This window comes from Gymnoscopelus microlampas (genome assembly GCF_963454915.1).
Source record: "Gymnoscopelus microlampas genome assembly, chromosome: 2".
Classification (NCBI taxonomy): domain Eukaryota; kingdom Metazoa; phylum Chordata; class Actinopteri; order Myctophiformes; family Myctophidae; genus Gymnoscopelus; species Gymnoscopelus microlampas.
Genome location: NC_139939.1, coordinates 37,633,351 through 37,651,172, shown reverse-complemented (window position 1 = coordinate 37,651,172; position 17,822 = coordinate 37,633,351). Strand labels below are relative to the sequence as shown.

Below are 17,822 nucleotides of genomic sequence, written 5' to 3'. Positions count from 1 at the left end.
GATCTACCTTTGGCAGTTTTCCACTGTTGACGCTCAGCACTCGATGTTTTGGGAGATTTGTTTGTAGATCTCCCATTGGCAGTTTTCCACTGTTGAAGGGGGGTAGAAGACGCGGTACCCTGTGTCCGGGGGCATCGATGATGGTGACGCGCGGGTGGTAGCGCAGGCCAGCCGGTCAGATCTGTAATCACAGGGCTCCGAGTTCTGCCAGTTATTCGCCCCTTCAAATCCTTTGGCTTTGCCCCAAAAGTGTTCCATGAGAATGCCTTGTCCTGGGGTTTCTCGGAAACCACACTAGGTGGCTGCTTGTTGGCATGGTCTTGTCCGTTGCTCTGAGACTGTGGAATTCCATAATGTTGATTCACTTCCACATTCACTCTTAAACGGTGTAATTCCGTTTCCAGCACTGCAATCCTTTGCAGCAATTTTTGGTAGTCCTCTGTTGAAAAAGTCGGGTACATCCTGATGCTAATTAGCTTTGGCTATATGCCACGCACCCAGTCACTGGAGGTCGACAAATAGGTCGAAAAATAGTAGAAATATGGCTTGTATCTATAGAAGAAATAGAGTCCCATGGGTTTATAAATATCCAGGATCCATTCGTGGTTTCTCAGGGAAAAAAATAAAAATAAAAAACATGGATATCAGCAGAGGAATGTAAGCATAGGGCAGAGCGAGCAGCAAAAGCGTCCTCACAGTACGAGAGCAGAAGTAGTTTATTGTTTATAAACTCCTGGCGGAGACAATAAACAAAAACACAAATGGTGTGCACCTACTATGTGGCCTTCTTAACCTGCGCATAAATGGCTTCATCATTTCCAGACCCCATTTCATCATCCAGATTCTCCATCTCGAGTGCTTTACTTGGGTGATGACTGCCTGTATTTCCTGGCATGCCCCTCTCCTCATCCAGGTACAAACTGCCAGCTTCCACCACGTCCACCACATCTTCCTGAGTCTTCCTGGATTTCTTGTTCTTCCAAATCACGCTGGAGTATACATCACTTTGATCTCCATTCGTCTCGACTGTGTCTTCACCTGTTCTTGTAGTATCGACTGGTGCAGAACTTGGCAGGTTGGTACAGTTTGTCTCAGAGATGTTTGTAGATGAGGACAGAGGTTCAGGGCCTGTGTTGGGGGCTGTTAGATCGGAAGGTGTATTTTGTTGTCTTGCCTCCTCCCTCAGCATTATGCTGTTGGCATAGATGTCTTCCTCTAATGTGGAATGAACCTGAAATCCACAAAAAGTCTTAGATATAGATATGCAGCTAGATGCTTTCGTCATCTGATTGTAGTAAGATAATTCATGAATAATATTACCTCATTTCCAGACCCCATTTCATCGTCCAGATTCTCCATCTCGAGTGCTTTACTTGGGCGATGACTGCCTGTATTTCCTGGCATGCCCCTCTCCTCATCCAGGTATAAACTGCCAGCTTCCACCACGTCCATCATGTCTTCCTGAGTCTTCACAGATTTCTTGCTCTTCCAAATCACACTGGCGTATAACACATCACTTTGATCTCCATTCGTCTCGACTGTGTCTTCTTTAGTATCAACTGGTGCAGAACTTGGCAGGTTGGTACAGTTTGTCTCAGAGATGTTTGTAGATGAGGACAGAGGTTCAGGGCCTGTGTTGGGGGCTGTTAGATCGGAAGGTGTATTTTGTTGTCTTGCCTCATCCCTCAGCATGATGCTGTTGGCATAGATGTCTTCCTCTGATGTGGAATGAACCTGAAATCCACAACAAGTCTTAGATATAGATATGCAGCTAGATGCTTTCGTCTTCTGATTGTAGTAAGATAATTCATGAATAATATTACCTCATTTCCAGACCCCATTTCATCATCCAGATTCTCCATCTCGAGTGCTTTACTTAGGTGATATCTGCCTGTATTTCCTGGCATGCCCCTCTCCTCATCCAGGTACAAGCTGCCAGCTTCCACCACGTCCATCATGTCTTCCTGAGTCTTCAAGGATTTCTTGCTCTTCCAAATCACACTGGCGTATAACACATCACTTTGATCTCCATTCGTCTCGACTGTGTCTTCTTTAGTATCAACTGGTGCAGAACTTGGCAGGTTGGTACAGTTTGTCTCAGAGATGTTTGTAGACGAGGACAGAGGTTCAGGGCCTGTGTTTAGGGCTGTTAGATCGGAAGGTGTATTTTGTTGTCTTGCCTCCTCCCTCAGCATTGGGCTGTTGACATAGATGTCTTCCTCTGATGTGGAATGAACCTGAAATCCACAACAAGTCTTAGATATAGATATGCAGCTAGATGCTTTCGTCTTCTGATTGTAGTAAGATACTTCATGAATAATATTACCTCATTTCCATCCCCAACATTCAGGGATGGTCTCCTCACAACATTACTGCTCCTCCCTGTGATCTGACCCAATGGATTGTTACTCTGCATCCGATGAGCCCTTGGAAATAGAGTTTACACTGAGATGGCAATCATACATGGTAGAATTCATTGCAACTTGAATTGTTTGAGAATACTGCAAGATGAAGAGTGACAACAGAAAGAAAGATATTGTTTTCTGTTAAACTGACACTGATTGCATGTTGGGGGAAAGCCACAGAAACATCCAAGGCTGTCATCTTACCTTACACCAAACGCCAGAGCACACATTAGCAATGCTGTTAGAACAGCAATAACAATGAAGAGCAGCAGTGTCGATTGCCCTAGGATTGAACAAGCAATGGATAATTGAAGATTAATCCCTGCTTTATAGGACATTCAAAGTCTGCTGTTTTTTAAAGGCCTCAAAAGTAAAACCCATATTAACCTTGAACCTCCAAGCCGTGAACATACAACTGATGACTGGCAGATCCCATGGAGTTGCGACTGAGGCAGACCACAGTGGGTGCGCCCTTCCCCTGTGGCTGGGCCATGCTGATGATGCTCCTCAGGGCTGTGTTGCTCAGAGGTTTGTGACTGATGGTAATCTTGTCTGACGGGTTTACAGGCTGCCCATCCAATTTCCACAGTGTTACGGCAGGAGAAGGTTCTCCCATAGTGTCACAGAAACAGCTGATCTGGTCCACAGTTCTGTTGCAACCAGAGGAGGCCAGGATCTCAGGAGCAACTGTTAAGAATGTAAAATGTGCAAGTTAAATGGTGGCACTGATTGAAGTATGCCCTGACTCATCCTCTCCGCCTATTGCCCACCAATGGGAATGTGATTAATTAGGAAATTCACCTCATTCACCAATGCTACATTCTGTATGTCGTTAACTTTGTACTAGCTCTTTACTGCTAAGTTGACTTCCCTGTTGGTTGATTGATTGAATACTTTATTTTTTTAGTTTTGGCCAAAAAAAGCACAGGAAAGTACAGTTCAATACAAGGTCTGCTAAGAGGATTTTAAACACTGGGGTCCTTTGTACTCAATTCATCAAAACATTACAAGTCAAGGCTTTAAATGGACCAAATGGATCAACTGACAATGACAACTGTCATTGTCAGCTGATCTAATTTAAAAGATCAGAGTTTCCTAATCTACATACATACTTTTGAGGGGGTTCAGTGGTTAAATTATCATTTTATTTTATTATTGGAGCATCAATACTAGATTCTATAGATCACAGTACAGTACTTACATTCAATGTTAAGCATGACTGTTGCATTAGACATTCCATGGATGTTCATCACTTCACAGCGGTACAGCCCTCTCTGTTCCCTACGAGTCTGGTTGAGGATGAGGATGCTTTCAGATCCAATAACAATCTGATCCCCTTTAGTACATTTAGACCAGGTATATTTATTCACAGCTGGATTGGCTTCACTGCTGCAAGTCAGATTCACAGATCTGCCTTCTTGTATTGAACCAGACGGACTGACAGACACTGTTGTGTTCCTGGGACGATCTAGAAAAAAAAACATTGACTAATTACGTATGCATCCCCTATAAGTATGATAGAATAGAATGTTTCATAATATAAAATTATACATACACTGAATGTCTATCTGATAGACTGTCGAATTTTCAGTTCCATGGTCATTTCTGACCTGACAGAAAAAGGAGCTGTTCTCTTGGGATGCTTTGATGGACAAACTGCTTGTAACTCCCTCTGTCATTGATGTCACCTGACCTCCACTAACTCTGTACCAGGTGTAAGTCACTGATGGGTTGGCTTCACTACTGCAGGTCAGAGTAACAGTGCTGCCCTCTAGTGGTGCTGAACCAGAGGGACTGATTGACACAGTTGTGTTCCTGGGAGGATCTAGAAAAACACATATCATTATGTATGCATCCAATATAATCATAACAGAATATAGAATGTTTCATAATATTGTATACATACACTGAATGTCTATCTGATAGACTGTCGAATTTCCAGTTCCATGGACATTTCTGACCTGACAGAAAAAGGAGCTGTTCTCTTGAGATGCTTTGATGGACAAACTGTTTGTCCCTCCCTCTGTCATTGATGTCACCTGACCTCCACTAACTCTGTACCAGTTGAATTTAGTCACTGCTGGGTTGGCATCACTGCTGCAGGTCAGAGTAACAGTGCTGCCTTCTTGTGCTGACCAACCAGAGGGACTGACTGACACTGTTGTGTTCTTGGGAGGATCTGCAAAAGGAATAATAGTCTGCCAGCTTGCTGATATATTTCTATAACAAATACTTATTATATTGGGTTTGTGTGGATGTCAGGACGATTAGTATTAGAATAAAGAATACTTGCTACAGGAACACTATCGATACAGAAATATGTTACATTTGCTTTCTGGTCATTTTAAACTAATATAAGATATCAGCCCACTGACTGAAACTGTAGTGCAATGTAATGTTCAGTAAAGAGTAACTCACATCGAACCTTGACTGTTATTTTTGTTTCAGATGACAGATCTTTGTTGCCAGCTCGTCGTTTGTAGCGAGCAGTGCAAGAGATCTTCTGTCCATGGAGGAGACGAGAAGCAGTGACGGTCATATTAGATATCAATACGTTAGTCTTATCTTGTTTCTCCATCAGTTTCTCCACACTGATAGCCAGTTTGGGGGTCCATGTCAGAGTTGGTGGCAGAGTAGAACAGGGGACTACAGCAGAGCAACTTAAACTAACTGTGGTCCCCTCATTCACAATCACTGCATCTGGTGTTAGAGTTGGTTTGGGTGGTGTTTCTAATATGAAGACATATATGGACTTATTATTACATAGACATTATTTATGTCATTACATGTATGTCATTACATCAGCTCTTAAGTCCATACTTTCATTCCTAATAAATGCAGTAGATCAGTAACAAGTTAATTGTAATAATAGTTTTTTTTTTGCTTACCTTTGACCGATACCTTCAGATGCTGATCTTCAAAAGTATATTTCAGCTCGTTGTCACATTCTAGTCTGAAGTAATAGTCATTACTGGAACTAGAATCTATGTTCAGGTTTGTAGTGCAATCCTTATTCATTACGTTTCCAATCGGATTTCCAGGTATAGCATTGGAAGAACCTCTTCTCCATTTGCCTCTACATTTGTCATTTAATGATGTATTCCATTTTTCTGGAATCGTAAAGGAACAAGGGATCGTCAGACAGGATCCACTCAGAACCTCCATACTCTGAGGCATAAAGGCTGCCCACTGTTGGCAGAGTGCACCTGAAACACATAATACAAGTCTCTGAATAGGATATATATCAAAGAAGACATTTCAAATAAACATAGGGGGGGGGGGGGTGTCTACACAAGTGTCTTGATTCATCCACCACCATGAATCCAAGTCCAAGTCGTAAATATGAAAGTTAAATCCCAACAATGTTTTGTTTTTTAGTAAGTCAAGTCTGAAGTCACCAAAATTGTGAGTCAGATTCAAGTCCAAGTCATGCGATTCAAGTCCAAAACTCAGATACCTTACAGTCTCTACACAATCCCAGAATACAGTGAGTATACAGTAACTCACCTTGCAGCAGGCAGCCAATTAGGAACCATAGAACTCCAGACATCTTTCTCTGTGACAACTGTGGCTCGTTGTCTACAGAGGAAGAAGCTTGAGTTGTGAACAATTCTGCAGATTGTAGATAGAAGAGAAAAGGTGTTGACCAATACACATCATTAGTGTGTATGTGTGTATTGGAAAATTGGAGCTTGAAATGTATGTAAGTATTGGCATCAAAATATACTTTGAGTACTAAAGTAAAAGTTTTCAAACATTGTCAAGCTTTTTCAAAAATAGCAGATCTGCAAGATCACAACGTGTCATATTGTAGATCGGCTTTGTATGACATAGGACTTAAGGTAAAAGTACCTAAAAATTGTACCGTGCATTGTACAAGCATAGTACATTATTGTATAGTACTTGAGTAAATGAACTGAAGCAAGCCCACAATATTAATACATTGAGATACCATGTCTAGTATTTGTTCCTCTATTTGTACTCTATCCACTCACTAGTGTAAGTATCCATTTAACACTGGTTCTAAAAGTATTTCCTGTTGGCCTATTGTGTTTCCTGTATAGCATGCATTACATGTGTAACAACTTTAACCTCCCTGTCTAATTGGTACAGTAATATCCCATTGTTTTCTAGAACAGTGTCTCCCAACCTGAGGTAGTCAAAATCTTTTAACATAAAATTAATATACCAACTAATTTTCCTGACCATTTCTAAGCAAGTCCTTGCTTTCATCCACTGTCTCTACCTGTGTGTTCTCAATGTGATATCAGTCCAACTCATCATACCGTACTGTATCTTTTATCCTGTATCTTTAACTTAGCTAACTCCCACATGTAACATAATTGTGAAGTGCAGTATTGCATTGTCAATTAAAAAGATGACAAACGTGTGTGTGTGTGTGTGTGTGTGTGTGTGTGTGTGTGTGTGTGTGTGTGTGTGTGTGTGTGTGTGTGTGTGTGTGTGTGTGTGTGTGTGTGTGTGTGTGTGTGTGTGTGTGTGTGTGTGTGTGTGTGTGTGTGTGTGTGTGTGTGTGTTTGCACACACATGCATGGGTGGGTGTCTTTGGGTGTTTATTTCAGATGTAAGAAGGGAGGCCCATGGATAAGAGTTTGAGAACAATATTGCTCTAAAATTGCTCTAAAATTGCTCTAAAGGTACTAATACTAATTTACTTATTTTATGGGCACAGCTGAGAAATGTTGTTTTTACGACTTTACCCTTTTAATGGCTTACTAATTAGACACAGTAGAATTTGGTGGGTTTTCCCTTGTTTGTGATGGTCACAATGTGACCAGAAATACAAATAATATAGTGTACAGCTAAGACCTTTAAGACTTCTGAATTGGTCCAGTTTACACACACAGTGACTGAGAAGACCAACACAGTTCAATGTATATGTGCTTTACAATACTTGAACCCTGACTCTATTGTGCAGAAGACACGAATATATTACGTGTTCTCCATACACAGCAGAGCTGAAGAAACCATGACAAGACAATAAACCAATAGAATATAACATTTAGTTTATGCAAACATAAAAAGGCATATAATTCAGTGATTCTCAAACGTTTTCATGTCAAGGACCCCTAAATTTATATGTGTTTGGCCGCAGACCCCCATAAGAAAATGTTTTCCCAGTGACCCACAGAGGAGAAGATTTATGTTGAAAAATATTATTAAAAATGTGTCACTTGTAGATCTGCTATTTTTGAATACACAACATATAAATGGATAAAGTGGTTAAATGATTGTGATGCTAAATTAACCAATTTTGCTGGGGACCCCCTGGAAACCCCCCAAGGACCGCAAGGGGTCCCCAGACCACACTTTGAGAACCACTATGTATTGTACCACTATGTACACATTATATGCAGTGCCGTATTACAGATAATCTACATATTGTCGTTAGCTTTTCAGACCACACAAAGCTATATTGAGAACAATCATTCTTTGTGGCAAAGTACTTTCTATTGCTTTTTTCTGATCTTAAATGTATTCAATTCCATCATATTGAAAGTATTATATTTTACACTTACATTAAGTCTCTTGAGTAGATGGGTGGATGATATGAGAAGTGAAGTTCCTTGAAGTGAAGTGGCCTTGTCGACAACTACTATGTCTGACACTGACCAGAATGAGGAACTGGACACATACAGCACATGAGAGTGTTACTTACAGACTGCAACTGCATACATTTTAATGGTGATAACGATATACAGTATAGGCTATTACAATTGGTTCTCTGATTAATAACAAACAATGAGCTGTGCAGATCTTAAGGCCTAAATATCTTAAGGCCTAAATATATTAAACTTCTTAATTATAACTGTCTTACTTTACTTTCAAGCTGTTTACCTTTTACATGTCACTATTATTACTACAATGCACTTCAAGCCCTACCTGGACAGCCAGCAAGAGTCATGTATGTATTATGAAGAGAAGAGGAAATTATAGACCTTTATTAACTCTGTGGGGGAAATGCTGTTCTCAGTTCTGTTGGCAGTTACAGTTACAGCAGTAAAATATTAATAGAAGGCCTAAGAGTAATGATAAGTGAGCTTGTAGATTTATATTTGGTGTAGAGTGTGGAGTAGACAGAAGAAAGCGCTCCAAGTACAGAGACTCAGGTCCCGTTTACTAAGTCTAGAGGGTTTAGATTTAGATTTGTTTGTGTCCATATGGTTTAATTAATTTTAAAAGGGATAAAATTAGAAAATAAACATTCTAGTTACTTGCATATTTTATTTAGCAAGACCATGGTTGCGTCCGAAACTGCATACATTAGTATGTGGTTTCAGACGCAACCATGGTCTTGCTAAATACGACATACTACACATGCAGCCTACTTTAGTGAGCAGTAGGGTTTCGTACTAAATAGTAGGTTATTTTTGGGGTTTCGTACACAACAGGCCCCGTCCGAACATACATAATATACTATTTAGTTTTGTTCACTGTATGTCCAGGCTGTGCACTCTGTGTCTGGTAAATTAAGATTTTTTCTCAGTTTATTAGTCACTGTGGTCAAATATTCTGCCATGGTGTACTGTCTATTTAGAGCCAGAGAGTATTCAAGTTTACTATAGGTTTTAGTTGTTTTGATCAAATGGATTTTATCATTTAGTTTTTTCTGATTGGGTTGGGTTGGATTTGTCAAGAAATTATGTCAATGTCATGATAATTAGTGTTAGGAGGGTCTAATGCTAGTCTGTTGAGCATCAGGAACAGTTGACAGAGGGCACTCTTTTGGCTTTTGTCTCTCTCTTTCTCTCTCTCTCTATCTCAAGTGGTAACTGGGCTGTATGCTCACGTATGCTCAATTCAGCTGCCAGGGTTCTCACCCGCAACAAGCCACGGCAGTCTATGAGCACATCACCCCCACCCGTGAACAACTGCACTGGCTTCCTGTTAAGTAACGCCTGGCTGTACCTCTCAGGCCTCCTCCAGGAACCTACACTGTCACAGAACCTGCGGTCCACTGACTTGGACCTCCTCTCTACTGTATTCCCATAAAGGTTCTCTATAACAAGCAAGAGAACCTTGGGGGGCAGAGCCGTGGCAGCGCCCACCCTGCATGTGGATCTCTCTCCCAATGAGATTTGCCATGCTCCAACACTAGACTCTTTTAAGGCTGCCTTGAAAAGACACCTATTCTCTCAGGCTTATGGCAAATAGTTGTTTGTTGTTTTGTTGGTTGTGTGTTTTGTTTGCTGGTTGTTCATTGTTTTTGATGCAAAGCTCCTTGGGTTCATAAATTCAAGCTATTATTATTATTATTACATGTAGTATTATTATTATTATTGTTATTATTATTATTATTATTATTATTATTATTATTGTCCATGCACAGGGTTAGCTATGCATTTTCTGGCTGGAGGATGAAACAAGATGGCACCAACCAGGGTTGAATATTGTTCTGTTGACTATATTATTAATGTAACAGGGAGACCTGCCTCCATTCAGGCTTCTGGGTCCACGCCCCAATTACACATGTGTAGGTAATCACTGATTAATCCCTCCCCTATAAAGCCTGGTGCTCATACATTCATTCTAGCTAGGCTCTCTGACTCTGTAAGGGCACTGGCTTGTCTGAGCAAGGTAGGCAATGGACTGTTGTTTTGCTTTTAAACTGTTTACTGTTGTTTTGTATTTTATTAATGGTGTATGTTCCTCAGGCGCTAACTGTTGTCTTTTGTTTTATAGGCGCTCCTTAGCTCCATTGCTGCCTTTGCCCCTTTTCTTGTTAGTAGTTTCTGTATTTTGGGTTTTACTTTTGCATCGATCACCCAATTGCCATCTAATTGCCATTTCTGTACCCCATTAGTTGGAGGCGACCAGTCGCACTGTGGGGGAGACCTTACTGTCCACTGCATGCCGTATGTGTGGTTTTGTGTGCACCTAACCCACCTAGTATTGTGTGTAAGCATGTTTTTTTAGTGGTTTGAAGTGTTTGAAGTGTCACCGTACTAACTCCTCCGTCTCTCCTCCCCCCCTACAGTCTGACTGTGCCGTTCACTGATATATTTTATTATAGTGCTTTTGACTCGTTTAACCTTTATTTGTGATTTAAATTGTGATTTACCTGTTTAATTAAAGTACTGTATAATAGCATGATAATATTACTGTGGCATTTATAATAAATATTATTGATTACCTTGAGAAGCACGTCTCTGCTCCAGTCAATTACAAACGAACCTGTGTTATACTTAGTTACTTTAGCACTTTAATTGATTCTTTGGGCGAAACTCCCAAAGTGGCGTAGTCGAAGTTACATGATCTGTTATATTTGTGCCATGGTTACATTAAGGAATACAGTATCCTGTGGGCTATATGTTAGTAAAATTAGTTATACTAGACCATACCCGGTCGGCGCAGCGCATCCGTGGGGGGATATGCGCACATGATCTGGCAACCCGGGAGGCAGTTCGTCCCATAGCTGGGCAGCCCCGTAACCATGGCGACAGTGTTTGACACAAAAACGCTAATAAGAAGCTGAGATTTGATGAAATCGAAAAACGGGCTTCACAGTTAAGTTCAGATGGTAATGGTCAATGGCTGTGTGCAAAATCAGAGCAATTGGTCCAGCCAGTGAGGAGAACCGGGTGTCTCGCACAGAGGTTACTAGAATTATAGTAGGATAGTAGGATATGGTAATTATGTCCATAATAATACTGCCTTAAGGCTGCAGTGAGTAAGGCTGTAAGGCTTTAAGGCTTTTGTAAGGCTGTAAGGCTGTAAGGCCGTAAGGCTGCAGTGTCGTATGTAATAACTAACTGAACCCCTTTTAATTTTTTGTTACAGTACAATGTCAATGACAATATCAAGTGTGTCAGTATGACACAATATGTGACATGATACTGACATCATCCTGACCATGATACTGATAGATTATTATGATCACTTATGATGAACACTTTCCTCAACAATATGAGCCGTTATTACATTATGAACTGCTACACTAGCTATCAAGATCCTGGTAAGTATAAAAACATGCATTACATTATGAGCTTATTATTACATTATGAGCTTCTATTACATTTAGGTTATTACAGTACCAACCATTATTACATTATGAGTAATAAGACAAATTTAGATGTGATGGTTTTATAGCTTCAGGGTAGACTGGGCAACATTACTGACAGGTAGTACCTTCACTGGATCTTAAGGGTCATGGGTTTCATTCCACATTTGCAACTACCCTTCCACCTTTCTCTGCAAATACTGAACTGTCCCTAAAAGCAATGGAAATGCCACACAAGAAGTCAGTGGTAGAGTAGTGATAGAGTGGTAGAGTTTATTTATTTTGGCACCATTTAAAATATGAAAATGAAAAAATGTGATGGAAAATAATACACAGTGAATGAAGAGACATAAACTGTAGTGGTCTTATTTGAACCCTCCACATAATGTTAAAATTCCACAAAGTTATAGAACTCAAAATTAGAATACAGAAAACAAGCAAGGGTAGGCAGGGGTTTGAATTCTGTAATTGATAGATGGATTCAAACAGTAATTTTGTATCTGAAGGGACTCCTTTAGAAGGCCTTTCATACAGTGAGCATCAACCTGAACCTTGTAATCATTGCGACAAGTTGACAACAAGCAGCAACAAGAAGTGCTCTGCTTAGCAAGCTGCATGTTACCCGGAGGCAGGTAGGCGTGTGCCTGTGATGAGCACACATGCTTCGCCTGCCAAATCTGAATGACGCTCTGAGTCACACTTACCGTTTGAAATGACCTTTACTCACCCCAAGTGAGTTCATGCGGTCAACTGTTGGGCTTGCTTGACATTGTTTAGTCGGCTACTTGTGAGCTGGCCTGGAAGTATTGCTATCATGTCTAGTCCAGAAACTAAATGCTGCGAAGGTAAGCTTTATACTTCTTGTTTTTTGTTAAATGTAACTGATTTTAAATTAACAATGCTTGTTACTGTATATTAGGCATACGGGTATCTGTCAGATTCTCTCATAGGCATATTTGTGCGCAACTGTCTTTACTGTACCTTAAACATATATATTTTTCTTTCAGTCTTGTGATTTATGAAATGCACAGGTTTAGTCCATCTTGTATTCACCTTTGTTAGCCTTAATTGCTCTGTTTTTAAATTTGTCAGAGAGTGTTGCTGCTACAGACAGCAAAACGGGTGTTATAAGTATGTGTTTGTCAAAAGGCAAAGCTATTGAAAACTAGTTCCTGCTAGTACTAAAGCAAAACCGAAAGGCTTACTGTATGAGTGATCCGTGACGCTATATTTTACTACCCAGCAGTGAGGTCAAAGTACAATACCCAGGTGATTACATGGAATAATATCTGTTTCATGAATTGACACATTGGTTACTCATTGATGTGTTTTATTCCATAGACCGAAGAGATGAGCCAGATGCCAGAAGGTAAGCGTTTATGTACAGAAAGACATGATAATAAGACTGACATGATAATGACATGATACGAACATGATACTGACCATGATACTAACATAATACTGACCATGATATGGAGACACAATGACCAGAACCTTATTCACACAATGACCAGTACCATGGAGACATAATTAGTTAAGGTAATGATAAAAGTCTAGCATTAAATGAAGAAAATGTGCACTTGAATATATTAACCCTCAGCGACCCCTATATACTGTAATTAGTGCAGTGAATTAGTGCAGTATACCCCCCATTCTCTGTACGCCATTACTTTAGGGCAGACTGTCGAATGACCAAGTGACACCTGTCTGAGATTGACCCGGGTCTATTATCCTCTAGAAGGGCAGTACCTGGGGAAGACACAGGAGAGTGGAAACAAGGATGCACACAACACTATAGCCATAACAGTAGGACATTCTGATCTTCCACTAACTACCTTCAATCGGCATCATCTTGTTTGTGTCTTCTCTTATGTTTTCTCCATCAAGCAGCACTTTCTCCATGGATCCTGCAGAAGAATACAAGATGGACCACAGGCGACGAGGTCTAGCACTCATCTTTAACCAGGAATACTTCTTTTGGAAACAGGGGTTGCCAATTCGTTATGGGACCAATGCTGACCGAACTAACCTAGAGACGAGGTACATTTTTACATGTCATGGACCCCCAAATTGATTTCATTATATTAGGTCATGAACCTCCATATCAAAGGATTCTGTCCTAGATACCCTGATAGATAAAGATAAAGATGCATTTGTTTTAGTTTAAATGTAATTAAACTGACACAATATAATATTGAAACGGACTAGTTACTAGTAAAATGTTTGTGTTGATAAAATGGTCATAATGTGAATTTGATTATAGTGAAGTTAAACAATGAATTTGGCTGTGGACCCCCTGAAACCCCCTCAAGGACGCACAGCTCTATACCTAACAAACAGCACTAACTCCTTTCAAACCGCTTGCCTTTGAATTGCTAGATATGCCCTTGTACCTCGGCTGATAGCGACAATAAGCCACTCCAACATATTTACTTTCTTCATTAAAATGGAAATATCTGCTGCTGTCTTTGTTTGACGGCATTATGCCAAAGCTATCAAGGCGGACAGATAAACATTTCTACGCCTGTTCAGACGTAGAAGTCTCTTATAGGTTTGGCTGATAATATTTTCTTGGAGCATTTCCTCATGTTGATGGATTCTGTTTTTTTCTGATGTAGATTTAAGGCGTTGGGTTTTGAGGTGCAGGCCTATGATAACCTGAAAAAGGATGAAATCTTGAGCAAGATCACTGGAGGTAAGCACAGTGATTAGCCTACGTTTACATGGATAAACCTTTTTTTTTATTCAGGTGTCAGGTGGGATACTTCCATTCATATGACCATGTACATGCTGTGGAGCTTAACCTGATTAATACCCCCTTCACACCAACATAGTAACTGCTTTTGAACATCTAGAGGTTGTGTTTCTTCAGATAAACAAAGACATACAGTACATAAGCCTCTTACTTCACTCAGTCAGCAACCCTTTTGAAATATCCCCACTGCATTGTGTGTACCCATTCAAAAACGTCATGATATCCCTTTCCCTCAAAGTCCTGAGCATCGGGGCACACTTGTGGGTGAATGAGCTGTCACTGACCATATGGTTGCAACATTTCCATGTTGATTCTATCTGGAATCAATTGCCCATGTGTGCCCATGAGGAGTGAGGAGTATTCTTCATTTTATAGTAGGATTTTATAGAAGGATAATAGGATAGGACTTGCCCTGCTGCTGTACAAACCTAGCTTGACTCAGTTCAGCTTATTCATCAGTAGGCAACTTCAAGGTAAGTAGTTAGATAAGAATAAGATTGTTAAACCATATAACACAATGTACAATATAAAAACAATATAAGATGGATTAAAATATAGCATAATAAAGATTAATAAACATAAAGGTATATGCAGAATGTTGGCCTGCAATCTAGAGTAGGTTGCAAGTATAGAATTTAACAAAATGGTTCATGTCCTGTCAGCTGCGGAGGACAACCATACCGATGACGACTGCTTTGTGTGCGTGTTCCTGAGCCACGGCGAGGACGACCATGTGTACGCATTCGACGACAAGGTCTACATCCGGGATGTCACTGCTCTCTTCAAAGGAGACAAGTGCAGAAGCCTCGTAGGGAAACCAAAGATCTTTATCTTACAGGTATAGTCAAATGAAATGTTATTGGAAACATACCGTCTATCTGATCAAAACAATCTGTCAACACATATGTATTTCAGCTACATATCTCTGCTATGATCTACCTGAAATGTGCTTTGTCCGGTTATATTCAAGTTGCTTGTCTCCATTGCCAGGCGTGCCGTGGAGACAAGCATGATGACCCAGTGACCCCGATGGAATCGGATGTAGTAGACAGTGCCAACCAGGTAGTGGTGGATGCTGGGGTCCTCTACACACTTCCTGCTGGGGCAGACTTCATCATGTGTTACTCCGTGGCTGAAGGTGAGGCTGGTTTGGCTGGGATAAAACACAGGAATAGTGGCCATCTCTATACTAATGGCTCTGCTAGAGTGATTGGTTTGGTCACACAATTTGTTTGTATTTCAATTGTTTTGAAAGTATTTCTTCCCACAATATACATTTTTCTGAGCAAGCAAAATGAAATACTTTTCTCGCCAATTTTATATTAGTGGAGAACAGATCAATGGGTGCACAATTTGTTATCCAGATTGTCCTGTCCACTCTGTTTGTTCAGGATACTATTCCCACCGGGAGACCACCAATGGCTCTTGGTACATCCAGGATCTGACTGCTGCTCTGCGGAGGTTCGGAGATTCCCTTGAGTTCACAGAGCTTCTTACTTTGGTCAACAGACTAGTTTCCATGAGGAGTGTTATGAATTGCAAAGACCAGGATGCAATTGGGAAGAAACAAGTTCCCTGCTTCAACTCCATGCTCACAAAGAAACTCTACTTCCGACCCCAAAAATGTATAGATTGATCCCTTTGTATAACTTTATTCTTTCAAGATTTGTCAGCCAATTGATACAAAATTAGCAGGCCATTCTGCCATTCTGTCTGCAAAATTGGGCCTGTCTTTTGGCAGTCATAATCACTGTATGATATGCTATATGGTGCAATCGCATGAATTGTGCTTTATTGTTTCAGTTTGAGCCCCACTAGTAACAAGGCTATGATTAATGTGTCTGTCCATCCATCCATGCATTACTCTTACACTTTGGTCCCAAACAACATGCAGTAGTTATCTCAAACACCTATGGCCAGATTTTGCTGTGCAGCTTCATGAACCCCATGATGGCCTCTACAGACTTTGGTGACCACATGGCCTTTCCTCTAGCACCACCATCAGATCAAATGTCATATTGCACATGCAAAATCTCACAATTTTATTGGCTGATTTCCATTAAACTTATATAATGTGCTCAGCCAGGATGAAGCCTACTGATTTGTGTTTCACCATGGCCTGTCCATGTGTACGACACTTAGGTGACATTTAAGCCAAAATTTGCAAGTGCACACAAGTTATCTTAAATTGTAATGTGTAGATTGCCATGGAATTGCTGAGTACATTCATGCTGTCTGGAGAAAGACCCCTAAATATTTGCATGACCACATTGCATTTAATTTACCTCAACCCTCAGGCCAAAACTTCAGCTTCAGAACTCTACGGATCTTTCCTCTAGCAGCACAGCCTTTAGTGGATACCAACAGGGCTTTTAGACCGTTACTCTGTACTGTAAAAGTGTCTACTCTAAGCATAGATCGATTATGATAATGTGCACATTTGTAATCCAAATATCTAAAGCATCCATTTACCACTACCAAGTAGAGTCGTGTCATTTATCATTATTTAACCTTAGCAACGATAACAAACTGTGTGAAGAGAAGATGCTAAATGTTTATTCTGTGAACTAAGTTGTAACCAGTATGTCTGTTTTTGAGGTGCAGTGAATAAAACAGGGATCAATATGTCACCAGTGGGAGAAAATCTTTAACTTAAGAAAAAGATTTGTGTTGGTGGATTTTTCATAATACCACCGACAACTGAGGGGTAAAACGATCCTACATTAAGTAACGTTTGCATTTGAATATTTGTTGAAATCATTTCTGATTTTAATAAACCATATGGAAGGTTTCCTCTGTGTTCTTTGTAATTTGTCTTTGCATCAAGAAAACACCATATGAAAGTCATGAAATGTCCAAGACCGCAGCTAATGTTAGGCCTGCGAGCAAGTTCAGGCAAGATGCTGTATACTCTATGGATTACATAACTGACATGTTAAACAGCTGATCTGTTTGGTAGACCATTTAAACTCACTGTTACTCCTCAGGCTGTTGCACACCACTGTTTCTTTGCTCCAACCATCACTATTCTGTCTCCCTGCACTGAAATGGCTGTTTTCCAATTATACTGTGCAGGGAGCAATACGTAACAGAGCCTGAATGACAAGATTAAGTATAATATTCACACCTTTATTTACATTATAAATAAAACATGTTTTCCCATCTATAAAGATAGGAAAGTTATCGGAGAGATTATAAACGTATTATAATATCAGACATCAGTAGACATGCTCAACAAGCTCAAGAAATTTGTGATATTTATTTTATATTATTCAATATTCTTTAAAAGGACATGGTTGACTTCATTATCAAGATTGTAAACAAAACACTGGATGATATGGATTAGTCATAAAAAGGCACCAGTATCAAAATAAAGTGGAAGAAATGCAATGGGGCTGTTTTTTTGTTCTGGTCTTTTTTATGAATGTCTATATGTGTGCTTGGATGTGTTTTCATTAATGTGTACTTTTTGGGACTGAGGTCTTCATTCTCTTTAAGTTTAACTTCATACATTGCCAACATTCTGTGCATTTCAGTCAACACTGAAGACAGTGTAGCACTGAGATAGTTGAACCATTTGTTGATGTACTATCGTGTCAAGGATGAATAAGTTAACATAATGTGCATGGTTCCATAAAAGCAT

At 40.1% G+C, this 17,822-nt stretch overlaps 2 protein-coding genes across 3 annotated transcripts; one reads left to right on the top strand and one right to left on the bottom strand.

Annotated features, from left to right (window-relative positions):
- Window positions 1–775: 775 nt before the first annotated feature.
- LOC311055184 (uncharacterized protein) lies at window positions 776–7,991 on the bottom strand (the record flags this gene model as incomplete). The annotated part of the gene is made up of 13 exons (XM_084071282.1): window positions 7,943–7,991; window positions 5,913–6,017; window positions 5,294–5,611; window positions 4,824–5,135; window positions 4,312–4,584; window positions 3,961–4,230; window positions 3,607–3,873; window positions 2,793–3,092; window positions 2,610–2,688; window positions 2,327–2,426; window positions 1,824–2,237; window positions 1,321–1,734; window positions 776–1,231 (listed from the first exon to the last, which is right to left on the bottom strand). The coding sequence occupies exons 2-13, from the start codon at window positions 5,953–5,955 to the stop codon at window positions 776–778; spliced, it is 3,246 nt and encodes a 1,081-aa protein (XP_083927408.1). The 5' UTR covers window positions 5,956–6,017; window positions 7,943–7,991.
- Window positions 7,992–12,179: 4,188 nt separating this feature from the next.
- Window positions 12,180–16,970, top strand: LOC311060673 (caspase-6-like). 2 transcript variants are annotated; one of them, XM_084078947.1, is made up of 7 exons: window positions 12,180–12,269; window positions 12,766–12,793; window positions 13,315–13,464; window positions 14,043–14,119; window positions 14,842–15,017; window positions 15,170–15,317; window positions 15,571–16,970. In XM_084078947.1, the coding sequence occupies exons 1-7, from the start codon at window positions 12,239–12,241 to the stop codon at window positions 15,813–15,815; spliced, it is 855 nt and encodes a 284-aa protein (XP_083935073.1). In that variant the 5' UTR covers window positions 12,180–12,238; the 3' UTR covers window positions 15,816–16,970. The 2 variants fall into 2 exon arrangements, with proteins under 2 accessions (XP_083935073.1, XP_083935072.1); XM_084078946.1 differs by having other exon boundaries at window positions 12,189–12,269; window positions 13,312–13,464.
- Window positions 16,971–17,822: the final 852 nt, after the last annotated feature.